This window comes from Gadus macrocephalus, chromosome 10 (assembly GCF_031168955.1).
Source record: "Gadus macrocephalus chromosome 10, ASM3116895v1".
Lineage (NCBI taxonomy): Eukaryota > Metazoa > Chordata > Actinopteri > Gadiformes > Gadidae > Gadus > Gadus macrocephalus.
Window position 1 is genome coordinate 7,603,330 of NC_082391.1, and position 17,500 is coordinate 7,620,829.

Sequence of the window (17,500 nt, forward strand, 5' to 3'; positions counted from 1 at the left end):
TACTGCAGAGGTTTGGTGCTATTTAGTGGTTCAAAAATGATTTAGAAGCGAAACACTATGCCCCAAGTCAACAACATGGACGCCAAACATTGCGCCCGGCAAACTATAATACTCGATTTTCAATGAAAAAGGTATCTGGGAGGCTTATTTGATGGGTTTTAATGCCAAAACAAAGATCCTGGGTTCAATTTGCGCCGGAATTACACTTTAAGTGTCTCTGGAACAAAGGACAGAACCGTAAGGATCTCTCTCCCTCTCTTTTTTTCTCTTTAATGCACACACACTCAGAGATATTAATATTTTAATATTTGCCCACCTACTCCAAATGGCCTGCTGATTTATTTCTCTGAGGCGGTTACTGTAAAGCACTTTGGTTTACATTATTTATGAAACAGCTCTAAATAATGTGGAACAATGTATAAGTAAAACTAAAATATATAATACGGAATTTAATAATTGTTTCCCCAAGGTCAAGCCAAGGACTGGGTCTGATGCAAGATTTGGAGAAATCCATGTGACTAAAAGACACATTTCTCTTCAATGTAGCCGAACACATCTGTTTAAAGCTACCTGCAAGTAGCTTCTGTTTATTCCCAAAAGCCATCATTTAATGACTGTAATTAACTGCTAATTGTTTACTCAATTGCAAATAAGCCGTAGTAATCAGGTTATTAAGGCTAACCGTGGATTGAAATTGAAAATGAGAAAGCGACTATTGCGGCTTCATAAAGAAGGTGTATCCTGCTCTGAGCAGCCATGTAGTTCAGGGCAGAGGATGTAGGTCAACCCTCGACCGTATAGAGGGAATCGCTGATGGGCCTTTACCCCAGCTGGAAGGAAGCCATCAAACAGCCCAGGATTAAACTAGCAGCCCAAAGGCATGGAGGGTTTGTCAAGAATCCCACACTACAAACAGTACACACAGTACACACACACATGCATGCATTTTGGACATACACACATACATGCATGCATGCATCGGGCAGACAGACACACACTCACACACACACACACCCACACACATGCATGCGTTTTGCACTCTTATTTTTTCTGTTGACCGCCGAGGAAGGAATCTCCTGAACCACTCCAGGAAGTCTTTGAACTGACACTCTTAGAACTATTACCCCAAAGCTTGTTCTATCTTCCATCTCTCTCTCTTCTCTCTCTCTCTCTCTCTCTCTCTCTCTCTCTCTCTCTCTCTCTCTCTCTCTCTCTTTCTCCCTCTCTCTCTCTCTCTCTCTCTCTCTCGCTCTCTCTTTCTCTCTCTCACACACACACACACACACACACACACACACACACACACACACACAATAACAAACAATAACACACAACTGTGCATCTCCTACCGATCAGAGGCACAGAGTCAGACGTGGCCGGCATGATCTCTGCCACCAGCAGCATGAAGACCGTCAGCGAGAGCAGCACAGTGATCCCTGGTGGTAGAGAGAGACAGAGAGTGAGTGAGAGAGAGACAGAAAGTGAGTGAGAGAGACAGTGAGTGAGTGAGTGAGTGAGTGAGTGAGTGAGTGAGTGAGTGAGTGAGTGAGAGAGAGAGAGAGAGAGAGAGAGAGAGAGAGAGAGAGAGAGAGAGAGAGAGAGAGAGAGAGAGAGAGAGAGAGAGAGAGAGAGAGAGAGAGAGAGAGAGAGAGAGAGAGAGAGAGAGAGAGAGAGAGACAGAGGACAAAGACTGAGAACGAAATAGAGAGACAGACAGACAGAGAGAGAGAGAGGGAGAGACTTGACAGACTTGATCAGGCTTATAGGTATAGGAAATTATTTCCATGGTGATTTATGTCACGTTAAATTGCTATGACTGAAACTATTCGTTAGCTTGATGCATGAACTGCTCTGACATGTACAAGGTGATCGATGAGCCCCACAGCACACCACAACACACGGTGAGCCACACCACACGGTGATCCACATCACACAGTGATCCACTACACACGGGGATCAACTACACACGGTGATCCACATCACACAGTGATCCACAACACACAGTGATCCACAACACACAGTGATCCACAACACATGGTGATCCACAACACACAGTGATCCACTACACACGGTGATCCACAACACACGTGATCCACTACACACGGTGATCCACAACACATGGTGATCCACTACACCCAGTGATCGACAACACACGGTTATCACATCAGCTACATTGAGGAGGAACATGGACAGCTTCCCAGGAGTACCCGACTTATTAGGGAATGGAGAATTCAGGTGATGATTTGCAGGCCAGGATGGAGCTGTTAATAATCCCTGTGGATTATTTTATAAATCATGCTGGAAATGAGAGCCAGGATTTAACAAGGGAGTATTGTCTTCATAAAGCGTGCGTGTGTTTTAGATCTCACACGCTCTTTAGTAAGTTGCACACGCGATGATGATGTTGATGACGACAACCGTGATGATGACGATGGTGATGATGCTACGTTTTATAATCCTAGTTATGATTATGATATTATTTTATAATTATTTGGATTCTAGGCCCTACCCAGGGAGATCTTCTCCCCAGAGTCGGCGGGCAGCAGGAAGACGAGCAGGGCCAGGCCGGAGATGAGGACACAGGGGATGAGCAGGTTGAGGCCGTAGTACAGTGTCCTCCGCCGCATGGTGACCGTGAAGGTCACATCCGGGTACGGCTCCTTGCAGCAGTCGTAGTACAGCTCGTTTCGCTTGGCTGGCACACCTTTGGAAGGGGGGGACCGCAACATCATGACATTCAAATGCACATTACATAAGATATCACTTATAAATATGAATGACATCTGTGAGGATTAATTAACTGCCACATCAGATTGGAACACATCGGCAGAGGGGCAGAGCTTCAGGACTCACAGGTGAATCTGCGGAGCCGATTGGTTGGAGGGTATTTGATGGGAACTTCATGGCACATTTCTAAGCCATGTAATTTACCTTTTGATTGTGGACAATTCTCCGTAACAAATGAATTCATCATTTTAAAGCCAGTCCATCAGCGTCATTCTATGCATCCATCCAACTATCAGCCATCCATTCATTATCCATCCACACGATTATTATCTCTGTGATGCCCACTCGTCCCACTGATTCAAAATCAGCGCTGCTTCTCTCCCGAGCCGTTGGCACGTGCAGACTCACTTAGAGCGCATCCCGTGGTGGAGGAGGAACAAACGGCATGCCCTGCCGGTGATCTCCATCACCAAGCCTCGCTCTGCCCCCCCCCCCACCCCCCGACTTATCCTGCACACTGTGAGCCATCTGGCCCTCGTCTGACACCACATGTCACGCCGAGCCCGCCCCACGCCACGCTGGCCAGCGGGGTGGCGTGCCCGCCCCACAGGGTCTACTGCTGCCACGCCTTAAATGGGATCCGGACTCAAGTGTTGCTGAACTGTTCTGTGGCTCTGACTGTCCTCATCCCCCCCACCTGCTGTCGGCGCCGCTCCTATCACCACCTCTCCATCTCCTCCTCTAACCCCTCTGTACCCTATCCCCTCTCCTATCTCCTCTCCCCTCTCCTATCCTATCTCCTCCCCTATCCCCTCCCAGATACCTTCTCTTACCCCCTCACCTATCCCCTCACCTATGTCCTCTCCTATCCTATCTCCTCTCCTATCTCCTCTCCTATCCCCTCTCACTCCTATCCCCTCCCCTCTCCTTTCTCCTCTCCTATCCCCTCTCCTATCCCCTCTCCTATCTCCTCTCCTATTTCCTATCCTATTTCCTATCCTATCCCTTTTCCTATCCCCCCTTCTATCCTATCTCCTCTCCTATCTCCTCTCCTATCCCCTCTCCTATCTCCTCTCCTATCCCCTCTCCTATCCCCTCTCCTATCCCATATCCTATCCATCCTCCTCTCCTATCTCCCCTCCTATCCTATTTCCTCTCCTATTTCCTCTCTTATCTCCTCTCCTATCCCCTCTCCTATACCCTCTGAATGATATTTTCTTTGATGAATGTTCTTACTTTAAGTCTTTCTGGAACAAAGTCTCTATTAAATAAATGCAATGTAAAGTAATGTCAGGTTGCTACCCATATTCAACCAACTCCAATTCGGCCATATGTTGATTCAATATAACTTGGTTATGTGGAAATTATATATTTCCACATACCATTTACACAAACCATTTACCAAACATTCACTCAAGGTACAGGAGTTAAAATGACATTGAGTTATGACGCAACCTATATTCATCCCACGATAGCGATAGGCTGAATATTAAACACAAGAAATCCTTTGGAGGTCAGATGGCAAGAGTATCAACACATGTACTAGGTGAGTATCAACACATTTACTAGGTAAGTATCAACACGAGTAGCAACACATGCACTAGGTGAGTATCAACACATGGACTATATGGGTATCAACACATGGACTAGGTGAGTATAAACACAGGTTGTTTTCGCACTCTAATCTCACCTGAACTGCTGACCAGGTGAATCAGAACAGCTCATTTATAATGCAAACGTGTGTGCTTTATATTTAAAGACATGTCTATTTACATCCTGCCAGGATGTGGCAGCATGTGTAATTATCAGAGAAAGGTTATTGCATTTATTACATTGCTTCGGAGTTCACCCGTACCTTTCCCATTGTTAAGCAAAGTACCTGCTGTTAACTGTCCGTTTTGGGCCAAATGCTTAGTGCAAAGTGAAGACACTGGTGCGTTTGCACTCCAGGGAAAGTCTCTTTGTTAAGCCAAAATATTGACAGCCATCAAAAAGAACGTTGTTGACCTACGTTGAATGGTGGTTACTGGCGTCAAAGGGTTTGATGGGCAGTATATATATGCCTGTTTCACCACCCATGGTATCACATTGTAAGAAACAAACATTGATAGAGAGTAAGAAGTAAGAAGACCAGAGGAACCCTTAAGAATAAAGGGCTTGGTGACCAGTTGTGAGATTGTGATGTTAAGAGGGGGACACACTGTGCCAAAAACATCTCCGCTGCACTGATTTTCCACCACCCATGGTATCACATTGTAAGAAACAAACATTGATAGAGTAAGAAGTAAGAAGACCAGAGGAACCCTTAAGAATAAAGGGCTTGGTGACCAGTTGTGAGATTGTGATGTTAAGAGGGGGACACACTGTGCCAAAAACATCTCCGCTGCACAGAGAGTAGTCTAAACGTGTTCCTCACCCACGAGGTCCCACTCCCCATTGGGGATGTAGGTGGAGGTGTCCACCTCCAGCATCTGGAGGTCCAGCAGCCAGCCATTGTGGGTCCACGAGCCGAACTTCAGGTCGCACTTCTGCACATCGAAGGGGAACCAGCGCACGTCGATGTAGCAGGTGCTCTTCAGGATGCCCGGCGGGATGTATTGGCAGTGGCCCGACGCATTCACCAGAACGTTGGTGTGGAAGGTGGCGTCGAAACGCTCGTCAGCACTGAGGAGAGGGATATAAAGAGAGAGAGAGAGAGAGAGAGAGAGAGAGAGAGGGAGAGAGAGAGAGAGAGAGAGAGAGAGAGAGAGGAGAGAAGGAGAGAAAGGCAGAGAGAGAGAGGAGAGAAGGAGAGAAAGGCAGAGAGAGAGAGGAGTGAGGGATTGAGAGGGAGAGAGAGGGGAGGAGAGAGAGGGAGAGACAGAGAGAGAGATTTGTTTTCATGCTTTGCCTCTTTTATCCCCATGTTTAGAACACACCGCACCACACACACACACACACACACACACACACACACACACACACACACACACACACACATACACACACACTCACACACAGGTGAAATGTAGAGCGAAAAGAGGTCCATGCCCATTGACCTCTGAGAGAACAAAGTCATTGCCCCTTTAAGGTCACCTCACGGCACATGTCCCTGGAAATGAACAACATACTGCTGTTGCTGTGATCTGTGATCCAGCAGTCCTCCTAAGTCATAGCAGAACCTCTGGGACAGACAGCACAGAGCCTGGGCTGGATTACAACCACTGCCAGGTGCGGATCTACACCTTGCTTCATTACAGAGATATTCTACAGAGGAAAAAGTGTGAGGCTACTGCTACTGTAACTGTACTGTAAGGGATGTGGTTGAATTAAGCATATGTTACTCTTCTATGTAATGCTTGACTATCCTATGCTACACCAGACCATGTCATATGCTATACTGTCCTAATTTAGGACTGATTTTACCATAAACAATTTTGCACTTCCCAACTTATTATGCATCTTGATTATCTATGAGGGAGAGGGGAGGAAAGAATGAATCGTGACAAGAGCACAGCACTCACCTCAAATGAATAAAATAATAATCAAGAATGGACAGACCCTGCCCGATAAACAAGGCTCTACCCTGATCCTCTCAAATACATGGTGAGCACGTTGTACAATGTCAGCCATCGATATAGTTCTGCCACAGAGTTGTACCAGATTGATTTGGGATGATGGTCAGAACAGAAAGATAAATGTGTTGGACGTACGTCACCACAATCATCTTCAATCTAAATCATTTATTGCCGTTTAGGTGTTGGCCACTTCGAGCAGCAGGGAGCAGGTGCACCGTGTCAGGACCCCCAGAGACAGACCGCCCCGCCAGGGATGAACCCTCAACTCTGACAAACGTCCATGGAGACCTGGCCAAGAGCTGTTTTTCTGGTTGTCTACTTCTGTCAAAATCAAACGGCCCTGGCGATTGGTTTCTGCCTCGGCTGAGAGAGTGTGTCACACCCGGCGGGAGAGAGTCACCGATAATATATATAGAGTTACACCGATAGGCCACCCTGTTTAACATTAAGGCTTCACATCTTGGGGTTAAAATGTTGATCCTCATATTGTTGAATACTTATTCATTCATTCCTATATGTAATAATTTGGCCTTTAACACATGAACAATTACATTATTTGTGGAAAAATATGTTTATGGTCATTTTATACAACTTAAAAGTATTTTGCTATTGCATATGCACACACACACACACACACACACACACACACACACACACACACACACACACACACACACACACTTATAAATACTCATACACACACACACACATGCACACACATGACCAGACAGCTGGTAGCCCTGGGAGAGAGAGGGAACAAAGGAGAGGAAAGGGATGCAGATAAGACAAACACACAGACACATACACACACACACACACACACACACACACACACACACACACACACACACACACACACACACACACACACACACACACACACACACACACACACTCACGGACACACAGACACACAAATGCACACACGGACACACAGACACACAAATGCACACACACACACACACACACACACACACTCAGACACACAGCCACACGGCACACAGACACACACACATACACACACGCACACACACACAGACACACACACATGGACACACAGACACACAGCCACACAGACACACAGACACCCGGACACACAGACACATAGGGGGCAAACAGGCTGGAGAGAGGGCAGCCTGGAGACAGACGGAGCCGGACCGGGACAATGGAGACAGTGAGAGGCTCCTGTGCCAAGGGACACGAGGCACCGGACTGTCCACACACACGCACACACACACACACACACACACACACACACACACACACACACACACACACACACACACACACACACACACACACACAACCAAACAAAACACTGTCCTTTCTACTTAATCAGCACTCACTGCTAGCATACAATTAATACAAACACAAGGACACAAACTGCCAGACCTGTAACATGTATAGAAGAGGTTTGCTTGAACCTCGTTTATTAAAAAAGGGAAACAGAGAGACAGCCAAGTGAACATTCACATTACAATGCAAAGCGTTATGCCAGGCAACAGGCTACGGAGAGCTTCCAGCTTTGTGTATGTACCGTGTGATCCACACACGGTTGTGCAAAGTTCCACTTCATCTTTCATTTATGTATAATTTCTTCTGAATCTGGCAACCAACCAGTCATCATTAGAGAGCCCTACATCATAACAGAATTACATATACGCAGTCTGAGGGTTAACTAGCAGATCAAGCCCCCCCCCCCCCCCCCTCTCTCTCTCTCTCTCTCTCTCTCTCTCTCTCTCTCTCTCTCTCTCTCTCTCTCTCTCTCTCTCTCTCTCTCTCTCTCTCTCTCTCTCTCTGAGAGTCAGGGGATGCCTGATGCACAGACAAACTGACTACAGAGGGGATTGGGGAGGATAAGGAATGAAAATCAAACATCAGCCAATTTAATAAAAAAAACGTGTTATCACACACACACACACACACACACACACACACACACACACACACACACACACAGGTTTCATAAAAACAAGGAACTGACTTGTTCGTTTGACACTACTTTCATATAATCATAATAACCTGAATTTTCAAAGCAAAGAGTTTCCCCAAGAGCTTTGCATGGCATTTTTGGCAGACAACAGGCATGAACCACATATGTTCACAAGCAGTAAACCATAGCTGCTTATAACGGGTAACATGACGGGATCGAGAGCAAAGAAAGAAGTGAACCTTCATCATAGATGCAGAAGGTGATAATGGCTGCCCTTCTCTTCGTCAATCCATCTTCCGTGACCACTTCTAAGGTCTGGCCGCACAGACATCTATCCATCTGCCCTTGGAGGTAGCTGTCCGTCTGTCCATGAGGATTCCTCTCCATGCATTAGTGATTGATCTCTAAAGCCGGTTCACCCTCTCAGTTGTCCCTGAGTGTGTCTCTGTCGGTGTCCCCCCCCTCCCCCGGTTGACCAGATTAGCATTCAGCCAGCCGCTGTCTGCCTGTCTACCTGTCTACCTGCTTGTCTACCTGCTGCCCTTGAGGTGTCTGATCGATGCCCCGCCAAATGAGACCAACGACTTTGTGTGCTTAAAGAGCATACCTGGCCACTGGGTTTGACTTATCTGTGATTGGTTAACATCGAGGGCCCTATCTTGCATCCGGCGCAATTGACTTTATACGAGCCACATCCAATGGGTGTGCTCCGTGTGGTTTGACTCCCGGGTGACCTGGTTGACGCGCTGTGTTGATGTTTCCAGTAGCCTACTATGCAGCTACGTGAAGCAATGATTGATCCGTGCGATCGTCTCCGGTTTACAACCCGTTTATTTCCTCACCATGACACCAATTGCATGGGAATACGGAATACATTCATAGATCCTCAGTGACATAACAACAACTTTGTATTTCTTGCGGTCAAAAACCGTATGCCCTTCCGGGATCAAACAACAGAGGTACCCCAAATGACGTCCCCTTTACACCTGTACCCGCAATACGGCAACACAGACATTACAACATAACTGAAAAACAGGAAAATGGCTCTTACAGACTTAATAACTGGCGCATGTGTCGTTGCTAGTTTGCAACTGGCGCAGAGCGTTCTTTTCCCTCCTGCGCAACGCGTTGGTAAATTAGGGATTGATCTTGCGCGCCAAGAGGCGGTTCGGCGAAAGGAGGAGGCGTGTTCTGGCGCAAACGTTCCCTGCTGCTATTTTGCAGTTTCAGAAACCACTTGCGCCACAAACCAGGAAATACCTGGTTTAAAGTCAGTTGCGCATTGTTCAGATGCTATTTTAAGGGCGCATGCATAATGTTGCTTGTGCACCTCGCGCATACACTTTGCTTCTCTCATCTACCTAGCCACACATTCTTGATAAATTATTTGGGAAAGAACAGCTGATACAGAGGTAATAAGTTGTACTTTTAAATCAATGCATCGGCAAACACCGTACAGAAAACACATATTTTCTTGACACAGACATCGTGTACATGCCCATAACTTTTAGGATTGATTGATCGTGAGAAAAAATTGTTTTACCACGAGTGAGTGTTAAAAAGAATGAATAAATGCGGGCGTGCGTGTGTGTATGTGTAAAATAATTAATAAAGGCGCACGTGTGTGCGTCCATCTGTTTAAACACACGCAAACTAAACACGCAACACATAATACAGTCCATGGCAATGTATATTACCGGGGGGACACATGCATATTAGGAACACAAGTCGATAACGATAATGCATACAATACTGATAAGAAACTATGTTTATAATGTATTGCGCATTAAATAGAACCACAGTTATCGCATGTCATGTTATATCATTTAAGTTTTCTTTGCCGAAATTTATTTGAGGAATATTTCTGAAGTTGTGGAAGAAAACCTTATTCCATGTGTGGATTAGACCATATTATTTGGCCATAAACTGAGTCATTTGAAATTTGGAATTCATGTGCATCCGTCTCATCGGAGACTGCAGAACTCGTCAGATTCAAATGCGCTCATGGCTCTTAAAGGGGATGGGAGCTGGCACTCTCATTGATTTATTGCACGTTACACCCAAACCACACCTACGGGTAATTAGGCTACTTCAGACCAACCCTTTTTCGGCAGATAAACTAGCGACATCGCCATAGAACCGCCCACAAAGCTACTTGCGCTTGGCGCATCTCACTTGCGTTTCATCTCATCTCATCTCTCATCTCAGTTAAAATAGGGCCCATAATGTGAACTGCTTTGTGAAGCAGTATTGGGGCACAATTTAAACAAACCTGTGTTTGAGTCCAGAATAGGATGATGAATACATTTATAATAATGTGGATCTAGGCCACCTGTCATGTGCTTGGAAAACAAAGCCATGTGAAGCCACACAAAACATTCTGATGTTGGGTAGTAACCATCTCTAACCTTGTACCTGTATTCCTGGGAATATTAACTAAAAGTTGTATGTGACTTCATTCATACAAGGGCTTCTGAATGGATTGTTTTACAGCAGGGTTCTGTTCCGCCTTTTGCCCCTCTACCCTTGTGTGTGATTAACTGCACACTCACGGCCTGCTGTGTAGCAGTGTGTAGTGGCTCATGCTCAGAGTTAATGTATGGGAAAAGGTGTTAAGTCTGTGGGGGCACAAGGGGATAGCCTTCTCTGGGGCTAACCTGGGTCTGTGGGCGGTGCCAAAGCGAGTAATAGAAGAAGACTGTAAGGTTTCATCTGGCCACCAGGAATTCTCCGAACCTTGTGGCTATAAAGGGGAGCCTCTGGTGTTGTTCAGGGGGAGCAGAACAGAGCTTAGCGGTGGCTTTAGCATTTAAACAATTAGATGTCCTCCATGCCTCTAGCCTACCTGTCATGATCCAGACTGACACCCAGGGGTTTTACACTGTGTGCGTCCCATCAGCTCACATAGACCAGTCTTAATAGCAGGGGTTGAATCGGCTTTTCTCTTTCCAAATGTGTTTGTGTGTGCAGCGAACATGATCCAGTGGAGAGGGTGAGAACAAGGCAGACAATGAGGAAGATTAAAAACAGACAATAAAGACCAGGATGACGAAGGTTTGGTAAATAGATGAATGACTAAAAGATATGATATATAAAGTAGAAATTAAGGGCGAAAGGGAGAGTAGGTCGCATAATGTGATCAAATAAAGATTAGAAGGTAATCCTCTCAGGTCTAAAAAGAGAGCTTTTAAATGTTGGATAATGATAATACCCCTGTACGCGTGTGCGCATGGGGTGCAGATGAGAGACCAGTGACCTACATTCCTAATTGACTTGAGAAAGTCAATGAGTGTTGAGTGAGGTTGAATTTTAAATGCAGGAGTGGATGAGATGAGAGGTAAGATGAGATGGTCCTTTGTAAATGACAGCCGAGAAATTCAGGAAATCAGCTTGACCTGCCTCACTTCCCAAGGAACACCACACTAAACTGGGCCCTGGAAATGTTGCTTACAGATTAGGCCTTGGCACTGAAAAACAAAGATTTGTGCTATTTTTCATTGCATCACGGTTGCTCATAATGTAATTTTTGTGCTCAAACCTGAAATTGATATCCTAGGTTACGTGTTGTAATATGGTAATAATATCACTCCTCTGATGGACACAAATGCTACATAACATTAAGTCTATAGAAATTTGCAAAAGGTATTGTATTAGTATAACATCAAGCACTGTTGGAGTGGGTTGATCCTGTCTTTGATTCTGATTACATCCATTACCGTGCATCAGACACATAGTTCCTCATGCTTTTATCCAATCCCAAGATGTTTGTTTGCTCACTCCTATCATCTATTATATATCAAATGTTCATTGTGTTATCCCCATTCCTTTCTCTTTTATGGCTGCTCTAGCTGCTGAAGACACAATCATGGATATTGCAAAAGCATTAAACAAACAGGCAGGTTCAGTTTTCAACTAATCATATCACAGAGGGAGGAATCTACACACCTGCTGTAATATCAACAGTATGAATATAAATAATATATAAATAGTATATAAACAGTATATAAATATACATGTCAAAGTCAGCTACTCGTTATGTAAAGACATTCAGGGGTATTCAGGGGTGTGGTCGGATAACCCCTTCTCCCCCACTATCGCTGTTTATGTAGTTTGTACTTACATCATTTTATGTTGCCAAATTACTCCTTGATACCTTAATAACCCTTAATAACATAACGATAGTTATGCTTTTATAACTCTAGTTCTATGACTGCAGGCTACACCGTCTAGGACTCGCCCTCTGGGCTTGTCCCGTGCGCCAGTGGTGAACATCTGAAAACGACAACCTACCAATCAGAGAGGGCCCCGCCCACGTATCCCTCGGCATCGTGACCTCTGACTCAGACCAATCATATCCATGAACAGTGCGATGAGCAGCAAGCTCCTCCTACCTCAGCGCTCAACGAGTGTATCAGGGGAAATCGGGGGTGGGGGGTCAGACTCTGACCTGTTGTAGAGTAGGACAGGGGGTGGAGGGGGTTAGAATCTGACCTGTTGTAGAGCAGGATATGGGGGGGGGGGTCAGACTCTGACCTGTTGTAGAGCAGGATATGGGGGGGGGGGGTCAGACTCTGACCTGTTGTAGAGCAGGATATCAGGGGTCCAGATCTGGTCCGAGGGGAAGCGCAGGTTCTGAACGCCTGGATAGTTGTCCGGGTTCCAGGTCAGGTAGGCGTCTGTCCAGTGCTGATTGGACAACATAACAAAGTTACCTACATACCCCGTTGTATAAGTCACGAGGACATCAGGTAGTTCATTATGTTGCCTCATTAGCGCCACATATCTGTAGCACACACCCTCCACCTTTATGTCAAGATGAGCATCACTCACCAGCTGGAGCCAGGAGTTGGTCATCAGGACCTGGTTCTTTTCATCCTGAGGAAGGAGGGCAGACCACAGTTTTAGCAGAGTAGGAATCATAACAGACCATATGACCATGTTTACTGCGGCTTCTGGAGCGAGGGAAATAGGACAACTGAACACAATTAATACTTAAATACATTAGCAGCAGGTCAGGTCAGTAGCAAGCCAGTGGAGTGGCAAAATATATTTAGCACCAACAAATAAAAATAAAAAAGCTAGACTGGTAGAAACAACAACACAGGCCCTAAATACTTTATGAACCTGCCTCCTCAATGAATGTTGTTTGATGAATTAAGTTTTTATTTTGATAATTGCAAAATGATGAGATTGGGAGTTAGATACACATCTTCGTACTATACCAGAGTACTACTTCAACCTTAAATGCAACCATTATCTGCCACAACAAAACTTTACATTACAAACTCTTGGTCATCACTCACATAACTAACGTTGCAGTGTTTGTCACCATGAACTAGTTCTTCCAAGGAACAAACACAACTCTATGACGAAATGTGTCAATAATCAAGCACGGTGCAGTAACTCAAGAAATCAATGTTGTATTGATTTCAGTTATGAAATGTTAATGCTGTAATTTGGTGCCAGACCATGAGTATGTATATAAGTTAGACATTGGCCCAAGGCAAGATTGAAAGATTAACCAAAAAACAAGGTAATTTAAAATGCATGCCTTCAAATATTAAGTTGCTGTCAGAAGGCAGGACTATTTAGTGCAGAATGAAGTAGAAATAAATATAAGAGAAAATAATTTCTGCTCTGTTTTCCTAATTAACGAGATATGTCTAAATCCCAAGGTCTCATTCCCTGGGATGTCCCGGAGAATGGTTATTACCACCGACTTCCGGGTTTTCAAAAGACTAGTAGCGCTTCTCTGGCAAATCCTACTCCTTCACATCTTCCATCACGGCAAAATCTCATTTACCAATCAGCTTTGAGTTGGGCTCTGGGAGGTTCTTGTTGTTTGGGGAAGAGAAGGGCTGCCTAAGATTACAATGTCTGCCAACAGCGAATCTGAAGCGGATCAAATTAACAACTATAACTATGAACAAATGATGGATAGTTATCTGAGCCCTAAAAACTCTGAAGAGGATATTTGACAGTGTAGACAGCAGCAGATAAAGGAGGTGTCTGCGGCCGTTACCGGAGACAATGGCCACGACCTGAAGGCTGTCAAAGAGCACGCAAATACAAAAAACGGTTGTGTTGGACAACGCCAAGGGACATTTGAGTTTCTTCTGAAATGAAACCTGATGCAATCGTTGTTATCCACTCAATCAGATAGGATGGAAGGTCACCCATTCAGGTTCAACTCCATACTGCCCTGATTTGGGCTGGAGACCTTCTTTTAGGTCAAACAGACGGATGACAGACGGGTTGTCAGACCTGGTCTCCCTGGTGGGTTTCAGTGCCATGGCAGGCATCTAAACTGATTATTATTTTCTTTCAGACAACTGCCTGCGTACCGTTTCATGTTGCAGTGGCTTCTCAAAGGAGATAGTCTAGGGAGACATGGAACAGTGTTCAATGCCTGTGTTGTGGGTCGTCTCTGCAATCAACACCCACCTGCCAAGTACAAGGGATACGTGGAGGTCGACCCAGCCCCCTGGGGAATTCTGGATGAACAATTCAATTATCAATTCAATATCAACCAATTGCTGAGTAGTGAGTGATGTAAATACATGCATTCTAAGACCACAAAATATTCACTCAACATCAGTACCTTATTTACACCATCAAGCTGTTTACAACAGAGATGCAACCAACAATCACTCAGAAGAGTCACTTTTCTTGTAAGACTTGTTGATACCACTCAGATGTCATTTATATTTCTTGACCCTGATGGTGTTCCCATTTTGTAGGATTGCTCAAAGGACAGTGACCAGGTCCTAGAGGACACTGTGAACGCAGTGGACATGCCCTAACAGGCTCTGACTATGCAGAGTTGATCCCTCCTATCAGAGCCACGGACTGAAGTCCATGGAGCGGGGGGTTCCATGCCATGTATGGTATTGGTTACTGCACTGTAAAAACGAAAACTTAAAATTGTTGGTCTCATTATGATTTCTGAGTAAAATGAATATAAAACATTAAGTATTCATGTCAACTGTGCAATGCAATTTAGTCCAACCAACAATGTTGAGTTTTGGGTCAAGAGTTGGGCTCGGTGTAGTATCTTTGTTAGCAAGACACACGGGTTTAAAGGTGCGGCCACACCAGACGCGTATCTCGCGTACTTTTTACGCGAGATACGCACGTATAATGTTGCTTGACCATTTTGTGTCAAAAATGGTCGCATACGCGCAATACGCGCTATACCTGTCCCTGAGTGACTTCCACCTCCTGCGACATACGTCCACTGACAAGAACATATATACATATTAAGTTGTGTAACCTGACAAGCGGGACAGTCTGTTGTAGTAGTATCACTTAATATTACTGCTAACTGGTGCTACCGCTAACCGGCGCTAACTTTTTTCATAGTAGAACACATCCGATAGCTGAAGCCAAGCAAAATACACACACACACACCAGGAACGCCAATATCCTCTGCCACGTCGACCCACGCCCTCTCTGTTTTGTTCCTGTCCCTGTACGACACCATCGTGGTGTCGTACAGGACAGGACGGCCGCACACGGCGACGATGATATTTTGATCCACCTCCATTTCTGTTCGTGTAGTGTCTGTAGTGTTGATCAGCAGAGAAATAGTCCGCCAAGACGTTGAGGTTGCTTAGTAACCAGAGACTCTGTCCATGCAAGTGAACGGAGCGTTCCCTCTTCGTCATAACTATCAAACCAAACATCCTTCACATTCACCGAGCGAACATTATGAAATTAAATGCACATTTCTCGCTAGAAATGTTTCCATAAAAGCATTTAATGGCGTAACTATGTTACTATTTCCACACAGAATAAAGAAAGATGTCGGCCGTATGCTTCTGTCCAAGCTCACTACTCTCTGCCAGTGACGTCGGGTCAAGCTCAACGCTGATTGGGCAACATGGCTAATCGTCATGCGTATGAGCGTAAAAAGTTAAATTTTTTGAACTCTTGAAATGTACGCGATATACGCGCGTATAGCGCGTAAATATACGCGCCTCATACGCGCAATACGCGCGTACAATGTTGCTTATACGCGTAATACGCGTAATACGCGCGTAAACCAATGGTTCCCTATGGAAAAAATGGCGATTTCATACGCGAAGTACGCGAAATACGCGTCTGGTGTGGCCGCACCTTAAGTCAGACTGTCTGAGGCTGGGCCAACTACGGTGCACATGCGCATTTCGACACTTTGGAAAATACGGGGTTTCAGATCGTAAATATTGTGGCGACTCCTACCCCCCGGGGAGTCTGGGTATTCGTGATGCCGGTTGGGAAAAAGGGGTTTATTGCCTTTTGTCAATTTGTTTCTGTTAGGTTAAGTGGGGTTAACGGGTTTGGGGTCTTTATTGTTTGTGTGTTGTTTATTGTGTGTAGTGTTGCCGCCACCGTTACCGAGACTTGCATGTTCGTTGGTTGGGTGTGCGGTGCGCTGTGTGTTGTGGGTGTGTGTTAAATAAAGACAGCTCTCGGGATCGTGCGGTGTATAAGGCACGAGAGTTGCGTCACCGTTTAACCTGGGCTCCCGTATCGTGCAGAACAAGTTCGACCATAATGCACTTTGGTTTGCTGCATTTAGAAAGCGATTCTCTGCTGCTGAACTAGCTATATGCTGCTTGTTCTATTGCTGTCTGGCATTCAGAAATGTAAAATGGAAGTTTCCAATTATTAATTTTAATAAAGTGAACTTAAAACTAGTTTTGCATTCTTTGAAATGTTCTTTTTTTAAATAATATGAACCTTAATTTGAAATATTAAGTTAACAACCCTGACTTACTTTTTTGAGTTTTGTAAAATATAAAATCTTAGTTGGTATAACTAACTTTCAAGTTTGTCTAAAGAAGAAAAATGACATTTTGTTGGGCTCAAAACTCAAAAATTGATTTGCCTTACAATTTTGAGTTTTCTCAACTTTTTTTTTTTTTACAGTGCGTTTACTTTTTAGTAGAAGTTACTAATAACTATTACTAATTACTTTTTTTAAGTAACTTGCCTAACAATGCTTATCCCAGAGTTCACAAAGTTCCAAGCATTCATTCTATATATAATAGTATATAATACTATATACTATTATATATAATATCCCGGCCAAAAGCAGTGTGAGCCTCCGGATGGCCGCAGAGGGAGGAGCTCTCGTGGGGATTGGGGTTCGCGGGGTTTGTTGTAGTTACCGGCGTAGCTGTTTTTACTGGTCTTGTGTGTTCCAACGGGTTATTAGCGGTGGTATCTAATACATCGCTGTCTAATCAATACTTCATTCACTGCCTCTTCCGTGGTCATTACAATATTATGAATAGAC

General features: G+C 44.8%; 1 protein-coding gene across 1 annotated transcript in view; it reads right to left on the bottom strand.

The window, feature by feature from the left end:
• The window catches only part of LOC132465610 (neuronal acetylcholine receptor subunit alpha-7-like), a 36,535-nt gene that overhangs the window by 6,169 nt on the left and 12,866 nt on the right, over positions 1-17,500 (bottom strand). Inside the window, exons 3-7 of the mRNA XM_060062305.1 lie at positions 13,048-13,092; positions 12,794-12,903; positions 5,144-5,391; positions 2,510-2,704; positions 1,350-1,436 (exon numbers count right to left, since the gene is read on the bottom strand). Coding sequence (XP_059918288.1) covers positions 1,350-1,436; positions 2,510-2,704; positions 5,144-5,391; positions 12,794-12,903; positions 13,048-13,092 — 685 coding nt within the window. The remainder of the gene's footprint in view (positions 1-1,349; positions 1,437-2,509; positions 2,705-5,143; positions 5,392-12,793; positions 12,904-13,047; positions 13,093-17,500) is intronic.